The 18,440-nt window shown below is 37.6% G+C and overlaps 3 protein-coding genes across 5 annotated transcripts; 1 reads left to right on the top strand and 2 right to left on the bottom strand.

Moving 5' to 3' along the window:
• Nucleotides 1-552: 552 nt before the first annotated feature.
• On the bottom strand, nucleotides 553-2,651 carry LOC105168998 (Carbohydrate-binding X8 domain superfamily protein). Of its 2 annotated transcripts, none has more exons than XM_011089242.3 (4): nucleotides 2,454-2,651; nucleotides 1,581-2,204; nucleotides 1,204-1,348; nucleotides 553-1,102 (listed from the first exon to the last, which is right to left on the bottom strand). In XM_011089242.3, the coding sequence occupies exons 1-4, from the start codon at nucleotides 2,518-2,520 to the stop codon at nucleotides 922-924; spliced, it is 1,017 nt and encodes a 338-aa protein (XP_011087544.2). In that variant the 5' UTR covers nucleotides 2,521-2,651; the 3' UTR covers nucleotides 553-921. The 2 variants fall into 2 exon arrangements, with proteins under 2 accessions (XP_011087544.2, XP_011087543.2); XM_011089241.3 differs by having other exon boundaries at nucleotides 553-1,105; nucleotides 2,454-2,647.
• Nucleotides 2,652-5,023: 2,372 nt separating this feature from the next.
• Nucleotides 5,024-11,713, bottom strand: HASPIN (Protein kinase superfamily protein). Its single transcript, XM_020696272.2, has 16 exons — nucleotides 11,516-11,713; nucleotides 11,139-11,384; nucleotides 10,909-11,035; nucleotides 10,714-10,797; nucleotides 10,322-10,412; nucleotides 9,463-10,022; nucleotides 8,571-8,694; nucleotides 7,982-8,091; nucleotides 7,338-7,449; nucleotides 7,116-7,208; nucleotides 6,977-7,038; nucleotides 6,757-6,887; nucleotides 6,606-6,676; nucleotides 6,468-6,520; nucleotides 5,571-5,637; nucleotides 5,024-5,389 (listed from the first exon to the last, which is right to left on the bottom strand). The coding sequence occupies exons 2-16, from the start codon at nucleotides 11,152-11,154 to the stop codon at nucleotides 5,270-5,272; spliced, it is 1,821 nt and encodes a 606-aa protein (XP_020551931.1). The 5' UTR covers nucleotides 11,155-11,384; nucleotides 11,516-11,713; the 3' UTR covers nucleotides 5,024-5,269.
• A 1,542-nt stretch (nucleotides 11,714-13,255) lies between these two features.
• Nucleotides 13,256-18,431, top strand: LOC105168996 (Protein kinase superfamily protein). 2 transcript variants are annotated; one of them, XM_011089239.3, is made up of 9 exons: nucleotides 13,256-13,742; nucleotides 13,833-13,911; nucleotides 14,812-15,496; nucleotides 15,593-15,697; nucleotides 15,987-16,109; nucleotides 16,225-16,395; nucleotides 16,489-16,618; nucleotides 17,094-17,306; nucleotides 17,942-18,431. In XM_011089239.3, the coding sequence occupies exons 3-9, from the start codon at nucleotides 14,832-14,834 to the stop codon at nucleotides 18,059-18,061; spliced, it is 1,527 nt and encodes a 508-aa protein (XP_011087541.1). In that variant the 5' UTR covers nucleotides 13,256-13,742; nucleotides 13,833-13,911; nucleotides 14,812-14,831; the 3' UTR covers nucleotides 18,062-18,431. The 2 variants fall into 2 exon arrangements, with proteins under 2 accessions (XP_011087541.1, XP_011087539.1); XM_011089237.3 differs by having other exon boundaries at nucleotides 13,256-13,911.
• The last annotated feature ends 9 nt before the right edge of the window (nucleotides 18,432-18,440 follow it).

Below are 18,440 nucleotides of genomic sequence, written 5' to 3'. Positions count from 1 at the left end.
TTAGGTTAATCATTTACATTGTAAATATGAGTGAGCTTTTAAATCTGAAGGGCTTATGAAATGAAAATTGCTCATCTCTTGTAATTAATTCTGAGCGCTGCTGTTGCATATCGTTGTTATGTGTTAAGCTAAACCGTTGCACTGTCTGATGTATCCATGTATTCAAATTGTCAATCAATGTTCTCATTTGAATTTGTTTTCTGTCTGCATCCAAGGGAAATGTTAACACTGAGCTGATGCGCTTGTGCACTTGATGACCAAAGTTAGTTAATGTAAGGCCATTATACTTAATAAATTATATAAATAGATAAAAGAAAGGGATAATTATGCCGCCATCTTTTAAGGTTGGATTATGGGTAGATTCTTGGTTTTTTTAAACTAAAACATGTTTACGGGTAATTACACGAAACTTAAGAGACGGTTTAGTTATCCCATAAGAAAAAGGCATATCTTCCCGGTTTAGTTATCCCATAAGAAAAAGACATATCTTCCCAGAAAACTGAAGTAGAGAAGAGACATAATTCGACCAAAAGCGCAAGAATGACGAGCGACTGAAAAGCAGAAAATTTGCAATGCTGTTCATAAATTCTGTCTACACCTCGCTGTTTTTTGGTGCTACATACTAGTTTTTAAACTTCAAAGGACATTAGATGCCACTACCTCTACAAAGATCTTAGTAATGGAAACAAGCTCTTAATACATCAATCTGCCCTCTCACAAATACTATATATGTTAGGTCCTAACAAGGATCTCAAGAACCACCAAGTATAATTGTGGAAACTGAATCTAATGCTGATCAGATCGACCCTTGAGCATATTACAATCCTGACGCACTGGAAATTCTTAGACTATGTTTCCTGCAAACCTTTACATATTCTTGAGCAATGAGATTCTGTTTCTTTGATTTTGGCTCTAACTATTCTAAACTAGCCTCCCTGTGATAATAGATGTCACCACAACAATGCAGCTGATGAATGGCCGCAGACTGCTCGACATGGAAATGGAAGAAGTGTTGCCACTGAGAGGGCTATCTCCATAGCCTGTGGTGGCACCTCCCAGTGCAGGGTAGCTTGAATTCAACATGGCTGGTGGAGCACCGGTACTACTAAAGTAAAGCAATTAAAGAGAATGCAATTAGAACTAATACTAAAGGAAAAGTTGAGAGAAGATTCTCAGTGCAGTTTGTGGGGAAGTGATCTTTACCTGGTTGTTGTTGCTCCAGTAGAAGATTCTGTAGTTGGAGTAGGAGTCAATGGAGACGCCGTTGTTGGAGTTGGTGTTGTCGGAGATACCGTTGTTGGTGATGTTGAGGATGAAGCCGACGTTGCAAAAATGCAAGAACCAGAGCCTGTAAATAATGCAAATCAGAAATATGTACAGAACTCCATAACTTAGTTCAAGTACAGAACTCAATCGATATCATTTTGGACGAGTAATTATCTGCTTAGTTATCCTTTAAAAAATGCGGCCCACTAGGGAGAGAAAGCCTTAGGCTTATATCTCCTCGTCTACAACCTTCCTAGGACGTGTCCTACAATAAAAAGCAAAAGGAAAAGACATTCATCATCTTTTGGGCTTACTTGGATTCACATTGGTGATGGTAGCAGCACCTCCAAAATCACAGCTTGTTTGCACTGGATTCTTCTGGTAATAGCTGTTGAAGGCATATGAAGCATGGTTCTGGAGAGTGTTAGGATTGTAGCAGCTTGCACCTTGCTGGATGGCTGAACAATCTGCTCCTCCAATCCCACAAGCATAATCCAATGCCTGTTGAACAGTTTTCTCTGGCACTCCATTCTTTGCCACACACCAGCTCTGGCCTGGAGCAGCAGGTGCATTGGTGGCAGCAGGAGGCCCCACAACCGGAGTCGTGGTGGGAACGCCGCCTGTTGGGGTGGCAGGATTTGTCACCGGTTGGCCGCCAGGATTATTGGTGCTGGGAGTCGTTACCGGATTGGTCACCTGGCCTGCAGGATTTGTGGGACTTGTGGTAGGTGTTGTAGGAGAAACTGTTACCGGTGTGGAGACTGGAGTGGGGGAAACGGTGACGATCGCGGGGGTTGAAGTATCAGGCGGCGCAGTGACAGTGACAGGGTTTGTGGCTGCAGGATTAGTTACTAATTCTCTACGGGACGGATGGAGCATATTCTCATCTCTTCGAAGTTCTTGTTGATGAATACCCTCAGCCGCAGACCGAATCGCCCCTGCAAACAAAGGTTTCTTTGTAAAGCCTATAACCTTTGTCAAAATGTCTTTGCTGAACTGAAATGAATGATAGTTGATCTTTAATTGGTGTTTTGGCTCATAACCATAAAGATTAGGTTCAGTCATTCTTTGCTTAGTGTTCCTAACCAAGATAGTATTTAAGGCATAAACAGACGTAATGATTTCTGTCTGAAATCAGATTGTATTAAGATGAAAGTGAACAAGTAAGAAGAGAGCTAATTACATACCTGAGGAGCAGACAATGGGGATAGAGAGAAGGCATAAAAAGAGAAACTTGGGAGCTGCTGTGTCCATGTTGATGAGAGATGTTCTATTGCTTGGGCTTCAATGGGATATCAAGAATGGAAATTTTGAGCTGAATATTGTGCAACTGAAGTTTTTATAACATTATATGACAACAGAGAATTGGAAAAGTTTGGGTAAACTTAGACAGAGAGCAGAAAAGGGAGGAGAGATAAAGGTAAGAAAAAGGAGGATAAAGTAAAAGAGGAAGGAATATGTCACAATGATGATAAAAGAAAAGTGCTTTCTTTGTCATAAAGAATGAGATTTGAATATGTTGTCTCTCTATAGTGGAAAGTATCAAGAAAACACACACACACAAAGAAAAACAAAAAACAAAAAACAAAAGCCCATGTCATTAATTAATAGAGAAGCAAATAGTCCTGTGTTTGAATGGTAAAATTTCAGCAGTTTTGGCAAAGTGGTGAGGATGAGGCACATGCATGCATATATGCATATGAATGCAGAAATGGAAAAGAAGAAGATGGAGCTTTATATCTCTTGACCATGTGGTCTCAATGGGAATGGCAAAGTCATGGTGGATGCGGTCTCTGCCCCACTCTTTTCTTCTTTTTCTTTAACATACAAAGCTAAAGTACTACTCTATATGTCACTATGTACGTGTTTATTGTATTTTACTCATCTCAAACTATTATTAAGTATAAAATTTTTGGAAGAAAAAATAACGCCACCTGAAATTTTAAAAAATCAAGCTACCTACCTCCTATGTTGAATTTTTTCTTTAAAAAAAAATAGAATAAATTATATTGATATCCCCTAAAGTTAGATCTAAATACACAATACTTTCTAGTTTTTGCGAAATTATAGGTACACCCCTTAATAGGTGTTTGTGCAAATTTTTCGAACTGTATGAGGGGTGTACTTGTTATTACAGCTATAAATTCAAAAAATGTGATTCTAATCCTACAAATAGCATGAGATGTTTGTGTATTTAAACCTAATCTTAAAAAGTGTCAATTTAATATGCAAAAATTTAAGGAGTTGCGTTGTCTTCTACCAAGTAGGTTTTTTTTTCTCTTTCTCTCAAGCTAGTTTTTTGCATATCAATATTTTCACAAGGGGACTTGTTACTCTTATTCCTACCGAGTACTATGGTGTGAGCTTCACAAAAATCACAGGCATACCTCATCCTGTGAGTAGGATCCTAGATTTCTGCATATTTTTTATTTACTTGGACGTTATGGATCAATGTTTCTTGAGACAACGATGTTATTTTTAAGGTGTAATAATTTTCTTTTTCTTTTGTTTTTTGAGTATACACTATAAAACACAACCTAGAATTACTGGAGTAATCATATTTTGTTTATACCAAAAAATAAGAAAGTAAAAGAGTATTGGGAAGCATTGAATAAAATATGGACTTTTGTGGGGAATTATTGTGATGCCATTTTCTCAAAATTTCCCACCACAGAGAAAGAGTCCATTTTCGAAGATACGATGAAGTCTGTCCATCCTCTCATATGCCACTATTTTACGTAGATGCCGTGTCTTGGTATTAATTATATTTTCAATTCTTTTTTGCAGGCTCAAAGCTTATCAACTAAGCTTAGTAGCTGAGAGCAAATCAATGTGAAACAAGGAAGGATGATGGATGGATGAATGAGCTCCTACATCATCAACATAAATTTAGCACATATATCCATTTTGCACTTGTTTAGTATGTCTATGTCTAGTGGGGGAAAGAAGGGGATGTATTTCAGATAACTCATCCCCATCCCATGTTTCAGATTGCTCTCACTTTAAAAGCAATGAACGTAAAGCTCTCATCTCATGGACTTTATAAAAGCACAATCCTTGTTGGCTACCAAACTATATCTCGAAAAAGTAAAAGATATTTGAAGCCCTTTTCATGCTTTATTACAGATTAGATTTTGACAAGAGCATGGTAAAAAAAAAAAAAGAACACCCTTTTACTGTTGTCTAATTGCAAAACATGCTTGAGAAAAGTTGAGCACAAGAGCAAAATTGGGTCCATTCGTATAAGTTGAATGCAGTATAAAATATTTGCACATAGATAGATAGATGTGTACTGTAGTGCGCAGTTTTGGAGAAGGATGATCGTCGGCTGGTTGTTTCACTTTTCTAACCTGATTTTGCGCCATGAGAATGAGATGACCCTACCCCATATCGGTTGGTTATTCGGATATGATATTTGATTTCAAGGGACCACACCCATGTGCTGTCCCCTCCCCCCCCCCCCCCCCCCGCGCGCGCGCTTCAAATGAATTCTAAAGTATCATCTCATCAGACTCACCCTCACATCACTCTAACGCAAACAAAACTCTGAGATATTAGTGAAATCCTGATGAAACCGATTTCAACAGCATTCAAATTTATTGAATAAGAAGGGATGGGAAGTAATGAATGTTGGAATACCATCCACCACCCTTGTTTCATCCCATGCCCATCATAGATCGAGTATACTACATCCAAGTGTTAATCATGTTGAGTGAGGGACGAATGCAACTTAGGAGATATAGGTACTCAAAAACCATAATGTAAAGCGTGCTGGTCAATTCTCCCCATAAATTAAGGCGGTTTTGCTCTTAGCATGTTATATACTTGTGCTGAACGTACCCAAAAAGAATAACAATAATTTCATGCCAATTTCAATTTGAGAAACCAGGTTGGTTTCTAATAGATAAAAAAGGTCTAAAAGCAGGGAAAACCTGCAACAGATATCCAAGCAAAATTGCTAGAACTGCTTACACACTGGCACGTTTCAAGTGCTGCTGCTTGTTTATTCAGAGATCATTAAGTCGCTGAAGAAAGGATCCAATGCTGCCTCTTTAGCAGAACCATAGCTATTCAAGCGCTTCTTCAGAGAACGCAATTCTCTCTCATCTTTAGGGGTTCTTTCCTGATGTATTCAGTTTCATGTGACCAACCACAGTAGATGTTTGATTAATATGAAAATACTGTTTATATTCCAGCAATCACTTTTTTCAGAGCAGTACTGATTTATCATGAAGTACAGACTTTATAACACAATAATTCATATCAAATATAAGAAAGACCGTTCAATGTGAACATGGACTTACGTAGGATTTCTTTAACAGCAAAATGTCCACCAAGTATTGCAGCCACAGCACGTTCGTCTTTGGGAAACTGTAAATTATTACCCAATACGTAATTAACGGCAAAAGATGTAAAATAGCTTGCCTTCACATAAGTTCATAACCTCCTTGGTTTTGTAGTTTTTAACACTGAATCAAGAATGCTTCAGATGATCTTTGGAAGGCACTATTGCTCTTCTATTGATGTATTATTTACACATAACTCTGGTCGATGAGCAATCAGCTCTTCATCTTTCCTACTTTGGAGCTGGCTCTTGATAGAGCACAAGATGAAAACGAGGATCGAGATTGGGACAATAAATATAAGATAAGATTTTTGTCAAAGTTGAGATGAGATTTAAAGGAAAAAAAAAAGGAAAGTGGTACCAGAAATTTCTAAAATGAAGTACAGCCAAAATCTGAGATGCAATACAAAAAAAAAAAAAGGACTCAGCTATACAGATCTTAAACTCTACTACTAGAAAGACTAAAGACGATATATATGTTATATGGTCTTGCTTCCTATGGGGTTATATGCACATCTACAACTATCTCAAATGTTGTAACATACTATATTAGAAGGGAAACACAATAACAAGTTATCGACATTGATCCAAACCAAATTTTGCAAACCAGTTTCAGTAGCTCATCACTGTCGAAGTAACATTTTTACAGAAATATTCTGCATGTCTTAAGCAATTGATACGATGGAATCCAGTTTTGTCATCTACTAACAAGGGCACATCTGTTTCACGTTTATTAATCAATATTCTTATGCTGAAATTGATTCGCAAATTAGTTTTCGTTCACACTTGTATGGGTGTCATTTCCTGTGTAACATACAGCAAGTTGTAACAGTAAAAAAACTTTTAATAGATGTACCTTCCTTCCCAGCATTCATCAGTGACATCCCTCATCTTCCTATATATATCTGCCTGCATTTTATACCGTAGCAGATCACTAGGTCATATAATTTTGTACAAAAACATACAAGATATATGATTTGGATTCTTTCCTTACTTGTTTATCCCCTTTTGGACCCTCAAAAAGTGCTGGATCTGATGAGAGGTCAAGAAAGAGTATATCTTCACCTGTTCATGCAATTATGTTCCATATCAATTTCTGCAACATATGGTTCATAATGTCGAGTTAAGTAAATAAATCTGGAAACCTGTATTAATCCTTGATAGGGTAAAATCAATTATTGAGATGATCAATCCAAAAGTTGTGACTTGTAACTTCTTTCCTTCAAGAATGAATTGCAGAGTAACAGAACCTTTCCTACTTAAGAGAATGTTCCCCCTGTTTAAGATTATATCCCCAAGTCAAAAGAAAATTTCAAGCCATAGGAAGCAATATGCTACAACTGATTCGGAGTATGACAACTAAACCAGTGCAAATCTCGGTGTTCAAATTCATAAGCAGCTTCTGCTACAGCTAACGCCAAGGTGACCTGCAATATATAGCTTACAGCCTGTAATAAAATAGGAAGAAACTAACGGAACCAGATAGACTAGAAGACACTATTACCTGAACTAATAAACTCCGTGCTTCATCAAAATTCAAAAGAACAAAGCTCTCAAGATCCTGACCACCATGTTCTTGAACAAAAACAACATAGCACTGAAAATGATTTTTGCCGTTGATTCAGTGAGGAAAATCAAATGGATAAACCACAAACTAACAAAACAGATGTACAACTTAAAAGTTTAACAGAATGAAGCTATCTCAGAGTCAGCATTAGGCGCATACCTGATCTGCAGGAAAGTCTTTAGGATGGTCATTTTCTGAACCATGCTTTCCGTCCCAGTCCTCCCATGCACTTATCAGAGCAGAATCATAATATCCTTGGCACACCCACAAACTACGTTAATGCAAAACAATATGTAAGAGTATGATTCCTTCTATATAAAACTGCTGGCCGAGCCTCGGATCAGATGCAAATATTTTTTATGAAAGAAAGAAATAGAATTATCATTATCCCATCATTGTCGCAATTGAAGAGCAAATGCATATAAACAAAAAAAGCAAAGCAAACTATGGTAAAATTCACATCAAGGTCCAGCCACTCCCCTATTAAAAATAAGGCAACCTGCAGCAGGTAATCCTTCACTGCGGAGTAAACAAGAGATATAACTAAGATTAAAGTCAATCCGGTTCCAGAATCATATCCTGGATACTTTCATTAGTTTCATTCAGCATTGAGGCAACAGACCAACAATTATCTCAAATAAAACCCTCGTTCCTGGGCAACCATATTTTGCGTGCCTTGTGATTTATATTGGCTAATGCTCCCATCCTACATTGCTTACTATCCAAGCATGCAATGCAGCAATCAAGCATTTGCTCTTAAAGCAAAAAAGTATTCAGTTAATTAGGAGATAAAGAAAGCTCACTTGACTGTTTCTATAAATGTGGTGCAGGCATTAGATACTTCACCCTCATGTCCTCTTAGATGATTGAGAGTGCAGGAAAGTACAACCTCTTCCAATAATTCTTCTGATTTCTGATGCATATCAAGGCAAAAAAACAATAGTTGCCTTTGCCAGTATTACGTTAAAACCACAAGTAAGAAAAAAAAACAGGTAGTTTAACAAATTGAGAAAGCTTAGAGACAGAAAAAAAATACAACCCAGGTACTGATTTTTGTTCATCTATCTAGGCTCCTTATATTCTTGATCACATTTATAAGAGAGAGGAATATGTGCAAGGATCAAATGCAATGGTGATGCTACCTTACTGTCACAGGCTGCAAACACTAAACAAAATATGCCAGCGAAACATTACCAGCAAGTCCGTAAACAGCTAATTGGGGATATAAAAATATAGTTAGAAAACAAAAGGAAAATAACTTTGGCTCTGTTGAGCATGCAAAGTGTTAGCCAAGTGGCCAAATGATCTTGACATACTTGATCATAAAAATCAATCCTTTTAATTATTTCCAGCTAACTAAATGATCTTATTATTTCAAATAAGCACACAAACCTTCTGCACTTCTCCATTGACTAGCAAATCTCCACCAAATGGGACAATCTTGCAGACATTATTCTTAACCTTGAAAGCTTCTCCATATGTTCCTTCCCCAATCTTAGTGATATTCCCTTGATCACTGATTCAAACATTTTACCAAATCATGACAGGGAAACAAGGAATAAATAAATGTGAATAATAAAATCACAATTTTACATTGATAATTTGTTCACTTCTGCTTGAATATTCAAGAAAAATAACAAAAATGATGAGACAACTAGAGAGACTGGTCTCGAGCTTTTGAATTAAAACATAAGAACCAATTCAATGTATTTCAATGTTAAGGGAAATCAGGTGGAGTAATCTACTAAAATAGACCAACTCCATTGAGATAAGACTTCTCTCCCCTGCAGATCATAAAATATAACCAGTTTGGACGCCAAAGGACATCAACATCCATTTGAAGGCCTCTCCTACTCACCCTACTTCCATGTTATGTTAACAATACTCGACCAAAATTTAATAAATTGGCAGTAAAAGAAGAGTTGAAGAATGGACTTAGGCAACCTAACAATTACATAGGTCACTGTATCAGTAAGTGTAGAAGCGTTAAGTATTTACTCCCTTTTAAAACTTTCCTTCTCTTTCATACTTATGATCCAAACACATATTCAGAGACAAAAAGCAAAAACATCTTGAAATTACCACGGTCCTTGAACAGGAGGCAAGATGGATCAAGAAAAATGAGACAGAATAAGTCGAGCAGAAAAGCAAGGCATAGAGTTAGTTTTTAGATATAAAAAACCTACTTGGGAGCAATAAACTGATGGAGAGTAAGATATGCAGAACCTAACCAAACTGAGAAAACAATAAAAATATTCAGTAACATAAGAAGAGAGAAACAGACCAGTAACTCAATAACATTTCTGTCAGTGTGGAAGGCATTGATTGCCCGCAAGCAGTCAAAAGGGCTGTAAACGAATTCCAACCCTGGCCATCCAAGGATGAAGGCCTTGAAGTCAATGAGAGCTTTCTAACTTCACCTTCAATATCTTCACATGTCTCCTGGATGGGTATTCCAGTGAATTGTTTATCATTCAAGCTTGAGTTAGACGTTTGCTGGATGGAACTTAAGCTCAAATAAACTTTGGGATAGTCTTTTCCTGGTTTCTTCATAGTCGAAGATGAAAAACTATCGTGACAAATAGGATCCTTGGATAATACAGGAGTTTCCAGTATTCTAGAAAGCGAACCAGGAAATGCATATTTTCGGTTTAGTTTCTTGGAGATTAGCCATTTCTGCAATACTGAGGACAAATGTGGTATGACAGCATTATCAACCTGGGCGCCCCTGGCCCAAGTACCAGGTTTCTTGGGTGAGGGGCTTTCTTCTAGCAATTCAAAGGCATCAACCTCTTGAAAATATGCCCGTTCTTTATCATAATTGGGAGGTTGTGCATTTTTTCCCTGTCCACACCAAAAGGGTATGTTAAGAATGATCAAATGAATATTTACAAGCTTTTATCATGGTATATTCAATTCTCTAGACAATTAGTTTATTTTCTGGTTTCGTCACTCCTGCATAGGTTAAAATTTGTAAGTAGATCTGAAAATGATACGGATATTTTGCTATGGCACATATGACCAATATAAAAAAAAAATGATGCTGATAATCCACTCAAAAAGATACTAATTCAAAGGGCCAACTTTCAAAGCCAAGTGTAGTCAGGGAAATTTGAAGAGGTGAAAATCTAAGCTAGCCTTACTCTAGGAAGAGGGGGTTTAACTTTTCTTCCAGGTTTCCTTTGTTGTGGTTGATGATCCACGCATGCTGTTGCAGCAATGCTTGTTCTCCCTCTGTCAGTAGGAAAATAAGGTTTAACCTGTTAGGTTGCTCACTCTTTTTATCCATTATGAATTAACACTTACAATGACTAGTATGCTAGCTCCTAAAACTAATCCCATAAGTTAAAATAACCAATGAATCAACAAAAGTAAACAGTTGGGATTCATCCAACATACAAGATAAAAGCCCATTGCTCACTTCCTAGAGAAGGAAATTTAAATCTCGTAGCAAATTCAAGCGTAGTTCAACATAACTTGTCGCAAGTATTAATTGCTTCAAAAGAAATTAAAAGCCCAGATATTTGGGCAAGACCTGGTGGAAAGGGACCGATTCCAACTGACTCGCGTAACCGGCGCTATACTTTTCCGGTTTCCAGTACTTGAATTCGATTGCCTCCTGCATGAAAATAAACAAACAAAAGCTCTGAACCAACTACAAAATCACTGTCGGGAAAAGGAAAAACAAAAACCAAAAACACACACATACGACCCCACGCCAGAAACAAACCTCGGCACATCTTTCTGAGGCATAACCTCTGCCTTTTTCCTCTGGTAAATGACGGCCATTTCCGGCTCTGCAACTCCAACTGATCGCTGATTATCCTTTTCTCCCACAATTTCTGCCCAGAGATCAACTGCATTTACACGCCAAATGAATTCAAAATACGCTAATAAAAAGGGGTAAGGAAAGTCTATCTGATTTTATACGCATATGTATATACACGCATATGTATATACCTGTTCGAGAAGCCATGGATGAAACCTGAGGCCTAGCACTCTTCTGTATTTTCTTCAGTGGGACTTGGAAATATGAAGACTGATATTGGGCGGGAAAGGGGGTCCTTTCTCTAGTTCCTTTTCTCCAGTTTTGTCCGGTTTTAGGTGCCCAGGCATCATGTAAAGCGCGACTTTAGGAGGTAAAGAGGTACAGGTAAGATTACGCTTTTGTCTTCCTCATTTTTGCCTCTCCCATGCTTTTTATTCCTGTCGAGGAATAATACTTTTAAAGGTTCACACTCATATTAGCTCATCTGTACATTCCATGGATATGCTTAATTTTTTCAAAAGACTAGCGATTATGGTGCACTATGAAAAGGGTCAATGGCGTAACTTACCTTTACCAGCTTGAGCGGCTGACGTGTCGGCAGCGACATAGGGTAGAGGCGCCGGCAGCCTAACTGGAGGTGGAGAAGTGGACAGCGTTAGTGGAGGCGTCGAAGCCGGCATCTTAGGTGGAGAAGAGAATGTTGTGATTATGATAAAGAAGAGAATAATGAGAATAGATGAAGAGAAAACAAGAAGATAAGAAATTAAACGTTTAGCTAATATTTTTTTAAAAAATATCTTATAATATGTTTTAGAAATTGATGAGGATCATTTCCGGAAAAGACCAATATATCCTCCTGAAGAAGGGCAAAAGGGACTTCACGGCTTTAAGGTATTTGACCGGGAGTTAACTCCTTGAGGATTATGTATTTATGGCACAATTAATGCTCATAACCTCGGACACTTAGCACCGTATGCGTGATGGGGAGAGCATACATGAAGACGTGGGGAAACACGTCAGCACGACGTGGGTGCAATTAGCATAAGAGGGAGAAAATCCCAAAGAAGAAGGTAATTTTTTTCACTTTTGAGAATGGGGGAGTGAGGGGAGGATTTCCTGGAGGGGTTTCTTTCTGTGAAAATTATATTTTATTGTGATGAAAACTGACTTGGGCGTCGGAGTATCTTCGCCGGGACTCTTCTCGGCTAGGTAACGTTTGTTTCACATTTTCAGAATATCGGTGGTCGGGAACGGAAGGCAGATAACAAGCTTGGAGTGCGAACTGCGATTTCGAGTCGGATCAGAAATGTATATATATAACGACAAAAAGGAAAAGGAAAATGAATCTACCTCGGTAATTAAAATTGAACCATTAGTTCCCATGAAGTTTAGAAATATCTGGCAGTATACGTGAGTTCTTACAAAACAGTTTTGCAAGAACAGTTTTGTCTATTCTGACTTTTAGGTAAAATTGCACCATCCATCCCATTAAATAGAGAGTATTGCGCTTTAAATCCCATGATTTATAGGCTATTAAGTAAAGATGGTCCTCCCACTCATTGATGTTAAAATCTTGATAAAAACAAATATGTGTATCTGCCTCACGTGCACAGCCAGTTCAGCAATTTGGAGGGCAAATAAACAGGGGGCTGACACATGTTTGCAAAATAGATAAGCACGATAATCATACTCGTCAAATGCAACAAGAAACTATGATTTTTTGATTAAAAATGCTACATATTTTACCATAAAATTCCATATTAACCATTTTAGCTTACGTGTTGTTTACCACCCTAATTATATAAACATTCAAAATCATTTACAAAGTTCAAGAAATTTACTGTATTTAAGGTTGGCTAAGTGGTTCAAATGCAAGTTCCTCGGCACCATCCTCAGAATCAATGTTCTTCCTCCTTCAATTACCATCAATCTTTGATTTGTTTTCAATAGTTTTTTTCAACAAAAAAATATTGGCTGAATTAAAGGGTGGATTTGATAAATATGAAATTACGGTTTCCAAATGGATTTAGGCTTATGACTTTTGGCATCCCAACGACATTTTTCTCACCCAAAGGCGTATGCGTTGCTCATTGTGCGACTTTTGACATACACAACAGTTGGTCACTGGGAGGACCATTTCTTCCCTATTTTTCAAATATTTGGGGCTTTAATTATTAAATCCGTAAACTGTGAGTCCTGAAATGAAAACACTCCATACTTAAAGGAACGGATAGTGCAATTTTAATGACATGGAACTGATTGACTTAGTTCAAGAAAAGAACACATACTTGACTATTTTCTGTGTTTGTTCGGTAAACATGTCATGATCAAAGAAAATTAATTAAAAATATAAAAAAGGTTTTGGCTAGCTGGGGAGTGGAAGGGATACCTCTCCTCTCCATGTCTTTCCCCATGCTTCCATTTTACTGTCGTGTAAAATGTTACTAAGGCATTTTCTCATCACCTACCACTGATAACTCCAGGCTTCCTTATTTCTCTCTCATTCTATTGTTTGTTTATTTTTATTACATGTGTTGATGATCATATTCATATTCTTTGCCTGAAAGCATCGCAAGCATCATCAGTCCATTACCAGCACTGTTAATTATCAGCACCATTTAGCATTCTATGTACCTTTACTGCCTTTGCAATTACAGCCCTTTTGTTGTTGTTATCTGGGTAAGTGTCTTCAAGGATTGGTGGGGTTCAAAAGCACTCACATCTTGTGGTGTGGTGAGTTCCCAGAAAGGAAATTCATTCAGATTTGCCATTTCTGAGGCGTTCTTTGAGTAAAGGTTGGGTGTTCTTGAAATGTTGGCGTGTTGAGCTCTGATGTTTGAGCTTTCTTGGGAAGAGATCTGCTGTTAAAGACTTCTCTTTTGCAGTTCATGGAAATAGTATGGTAAAGCGGTTTTCAAGATCTGGGCTTTGAAGGGAATCTTCGTGTATCCTGTTTTTGGAGAGGTAAGATTTACGAAGCGTTTTGGGATACTTTTTCTCTTTTTGTTTAGCATTTATTTAAATTTGTTGATCTACTTTTGTTATCTTGGCTATAATAATTTGGCCACCATATTGCTTATTTCTACTTTGTTTCCACTTTTTTCTCACCTGCACAGGTGATGCCTTTACAAGAAATAATGAGCTAATGAGTTATTGTTGGTTGTGATGGATTGGATGGTCGCATTTGGGAAAGTTTGGACACACTGTTCCAAAATGATTCTCTAAGTATTAATATTAGTGAAATATCGTTCACAATAATTGATGTTTGTAAAGCTTGATACTGAAGAAGTTGATTTTATGAAATTGCCGTTGGTCTAGAGCTCCAATTTGCAGCTATGCAAAATGTTGAGTATTACATAACTGAAAGTGATGTATCTTAGGTTGCAAATGGCTCTGTAAATGACAGTAACCAAAATTTATTGTAATTTAGGCTGCCAACCACCTTATGAGAGATAGAAATGTAATTTCGGAGCTCCAACTATGGCCAGAAGACCCCCTGGTGATTATAAGAACCCCCATTCGATCTCTTTTATGTGGTGACCCTTCTTCGGTATTCATTTGAGATGTTTGGTACTTCTCTTTTTTTCTGGAGAACAACTGATTTTTAAAGTTGCCTTCACAATCTGAAACACTGTTTAGCCTCAACAGTCAGCAAGCTACTCCCCTCATCTTTGTGATGGGCATTAGTAAGTTTTGTCTTAGAAATTATATATTTGTCTAACAAAGGCCTCAAACTGTGAAATGGTAGACAAAAAGATAGAAGAATTCATTGCAATACCATAGTAAAGTATGAATTTCATGCTGAACATTGCGCATTGGAAAACAGAAGTGTACAACTTGGTGTTCCTTGTGCTAATTCTGCAGGTTCTTTTGAGATCTCAAGGATGGCTTCTGATCTTAATGCGGAACTCTCTAAGAATGTTGGCTTTTTCGGTCTCAAAGTCTGGGAAGTTATTGGAATCATTGTTGGTATACTGATAGTGTTTATCCTCTTTGTGTTGGCATTTTATCTTACTACACAAAAGAAACTAAGAAAAGCCCAAGAAAAGCTTCCGCTTGGCCAAATACCGACTGTTTCAAAAGAAATTAAAGAAGTACGAGTAGAGCAGGTATCAACTAATGAATTTGTTCCGCATGATGGGATTCTTCTCACCATTCATGACAAATCAAGTGATAAAGAATCAGACAAGGTCATGGTCCATCTGGGAATGCCAAAAGTAAACAATGCAGATAGCAGCAGCCAATCGGGTTCATTCCATCATATTGATAAAGATTATTACGGATCACAATCAGGAGAAGAAGGGAGTTCAGGAACATATGCAAATAAACCATCTTCTTCATATCCAATAACTGCTCCTTCTCCTTTGAGTGGTCTGCCTGAATTTTCGCACTTGGGTTGGGGTCATTGGTTTACTTTAAGAGACCTTCAAGTTGCCACAAACAGATTTTCGAAAGAGAATGTTATTGGGGAGGGTGGATATGGAGTTGTTTATCGAGGACATCTTATCAATGGTACTCCTGTGGCTGTTAAAAAGCTCCTCAACAACCTGTGAGTTCAAGATTATTCTTCTGTTAATGAAATCTTTAATAGGTGGCCTTTCTTGTCGGTTTCCTAAAGCTAATATATTTGTATTATTCTGCCCAGAGGTCAAGCAGAGAAGGAATTCAGAGTGGAGGTAGAAGCTATTGGCCATGTGAGGCACAAAAATTTGGTTAGACTTCTAGGATATTGTATTGAAGGAACTCACAGGTACTGCTTGTTAATGTGACCCTGTTACAGGTTTTGCAGCTGTATTTTGGCTTTCTAAGGCAATGAAGAGTTGCTTTGCATGAACTTGTTGGTTATGAGTTTATTTGTGCACGAGTACATTTTTACGGACCTGCATTAGTGAAATGCATCCAGATCTAAACTTCTGATTTTAACATGATAGATCCATTTTAGGCAAACATTTCGGATTGGCTTGAGTATACCTCTGTTGAGATCAGTATCTGCTTAACATTTTAAATTGGTCTCGTGTAACTCAAACTTAACATTTCAGGATGCTTGTATACGAGTATGTTAACAATGGTAACTTAGAACAGTGGCTTCATGGAGCTATGCGGCAACACGGATTTCTTACGTGGGAGGCCAGGATGAAGGTTCTTCTTGGAACAGCCAAAGCGTAAGTCGGTTAGGCTGTTTATTTTTTTATTTTGCTTTCCGTACAAGCAAATCTCTGGTTGTAATTTTTGTGTCTGGCATTATTTATATCATTCCTTATGGCATCCTTTTCGCAGTCTTGCCTATTTGCACGAAGCAATTGAACCAAAAGTGGTTCATCGAGACATAAAGTCGAGTAACATTTTGATTGATGAAAACTTCAATGCTAAGGTCTCTGATTTTGGTCTGGCCAAGCTGCTTGGTGCTGGGGAAAGTCACATAACAACTCGAGTCATGGGGACCTTTGGGTTAGTATTCATCTTTGTTTTCTATATTTGTTGCTTGGCAACTTTGCCTTCCACATTCTCTATTCTCTCATTTTCTTTTCACATAATTTTCAGATATGTGGCTCCAGAATATGCAAATTCTGGCCTTTTAAATGAAAAGAGTGATGTTTATAGCTTTGGGGTTTTACTATTAGAAGCAATCACAGGGAGAGATCCTGTGGACTATGGGCGTCCTGCTCCAGAGGTAAATATGCTATACTTTTGTTAGCGCGTTTTGTATTATTGAAATTAACATAATAGGCATAAAATTGGATCTGTTGAATACTTGTTGCTACCAATGGTCTTTGATGGGAAAATTAAGCAGACACGCCCATCACTTGAAGTTTATGCAGCCGTTCAGATTTTTCTTATCTACTGCATGAAGGAAAATCCACATCCCACATGCCTCAGGATTAATCTCTTTAATAAATATGCGTAAGGCTTCCTTCTGTAACTTTGATAAAGATTTCATGGTTATTTTTGAAAAAATGAACGGAACAAGCAAATCTTTCCTTCATATGAAGGATGTTTCATTGTGAGCTCCTACGTTTTTGTTAGGTGACAATCAACAAAAATTATTCCTCTTTTGATCTCTCTCATTTGTCTGCCTTGAAACTGCTGGTATGGTATTGATGATTCTTGGTTTCTGTTCTTTCAATTAAAACATTGAATACTTGCAGGTTAATCTGGTTGACTGGCTGAAAATGATGGTTGGAAGTAGGCGCTCAGAGGAAGTGGTAGATCCAAACATGGAATTGCAGCCATCAACTAAAGCCCTGAAAAGGGCTCTTTTGACTGCTTTGAGATGCGTTGATCCAGATTCCGATAAGAGACCAAGGATGAGCCAAGTTGTCCGGATGCTTGAATCAGAAGAATATCCCATACCAAGAGAGGTCAGTGTTCCATATTTCCTAGTTCCCTCAAACTATTTCAGCTACTTTTTCTTCCTCAGGCTATATTTACGAATAAAATCTTGTATCTTGTTACTTGATGATTGATGTCAACTTTAACGTTCTCCAGAAGATGTGTGTTCCACCCTTTTCTCAATCTCTAAAGAACACCCAAAGTGAAGGAAAACATAATTTCATCCGAAGGAACCGAATCTTCTGAAATGAAATTAGGAAGGGATGAAAAATATTGATAAGTGATAAGTATCGCACTTTGTGCATATGGAATGCCATCCACCAAAACCAACAAACACTGACTGACTACAAGAAATAACGGGATTAATTATTTATGTGTGGTTTATTCTGCATAGGCAATTTGGTGAATGCCAAAACATCAACTAAACAACTATGTTCCTTTTTCCCTTCTGGTATAACAAGACCCGTTTTTGAATATTTTGACACGATGTTGAAAACCATGTTTTTGCACTTTTATTTGATTATGGTCGCAAGTGTCTGTTTCAGTGTTTCCTGATCAATCAATACTTGAACCATCTACCCTCATAGTAATACGTTGGTCTGAGAACTAAATGAATTGAGAATGGAAGTGACATGTCTGGTTGTTATGTACTTGAATTGTCCAGGACCGGAGGCACAGAAGAGCCCGAGCAAGTAGCATAGAAATGGATTCCCAACGGGATAACTATGACACTGATAAAAGTGATAATCAAGATCTAAGGTCAGACAGCAAGAGGAATTATTGAACATAACATTCAATCTTTTGGAGAGATATTCATTGGTGGACAAAGAATAGATGTGGTATTTGATCAAGGAGGATTTGTCTAAAGAACGGTGCAGTTACGGGATATATAGGTCGTAACTGAGGCTTCTTTTTTATTTCTCCGATTATTTAGTTTCTTTTTAAATCCCCCACCCGCCCCCTTTCTTCATTATTGTAAGAAATTTTATAGGTAAATGGTTGTTTTGTGATGGAAATGGTGCCTCTTGCGAGAAACCGGAGACAAATAAGGGTACTGTATAGATACTGGCGCATTCTTTAGCTTCTTGATATTGTTTGATGATGTACAAATTTTTCATCAATGTATATCCAATAAAGCTGAATTTGAATTGAAAGATTTGAAT

This window comes from Sesamum indicum, linkage group LG8 (assembly GCF_026168435.1).
Source record: "Sesamum indicum cultivar Baizhima isolate 11 linkage group LG8, ASM2616843v1, whole genome shotgun sequence".
NCBI classification, from domain to species: Eukaryota; Viridiplantae; Streptophyta; class Magnoliopsida; order Lamiales; family Pedaliaceae; genus Sesamum; species Sesamum indicum.
This window is presented reverse-complemented; position numbering and strand designations above follow the sequence as displayed.

Bases quoted from the DNA above. Each gene is read 5' to 3' on its own strand.
- LOC105168998 (XM_011089241.3), bottom strand. From the start codon at position 2,520: ATGGACACAGCAGCTCCCAAGTTTCTCTTTTTATGCCTTCTCTCTATC. The intron at 2,205-2,453 runs GTATGTAATTAG...CTTTGTTTGCAG, and splicing joins CCCCATTGTCTGCTCCTCAG to GGGCGATTCGGTCTGCGGCT. The intron at 1,349-1,580 runs GTAAGCCCAAAA...CATTATTTACAG, and splicing joins CATCACCAATGTGAATCCAA to GCTCTGGTTCTTGCATTTTT.
- HASPIN (XM_020696272.2), bottom strand. The intron at 10,023-10,321 runs GTAAGGCTAGCT...TGGTGTGGACAG, and splicing joins TTAAACCCCCTCTTCCTAGA to GGAAAAAATGCACAACCTCC. The intron at 5,638-6,467 runs GTACATCTATTA...AATAATTTACAG, and splicing joins GATGAATGCTGGGAAGGAAG to TTTCCCAAAGACGAACGTGC.
- LOC105168996 (XM_011089239.3), top strand. From the start codon at position 14,832: ATGGCTTCTGATCTTAATGCGGAACTCTCTAAGAATGTTGGCTTTTTC. The intron at 15,497-15,592 runs GTGAGTTCAAGA...TATTCTGCCCAG, and splicing joins AAAAAGCTCCTCAACAACCT to AGGTCAAGCAGAGAAGGAAT. The intron at 15,698-15,986 runs GTACTGCTTGTT...TTAACATTTCAG, and splicing joins TGTATTGAAGGAACTCACAG to GATGCTTGTATACGAGTATG.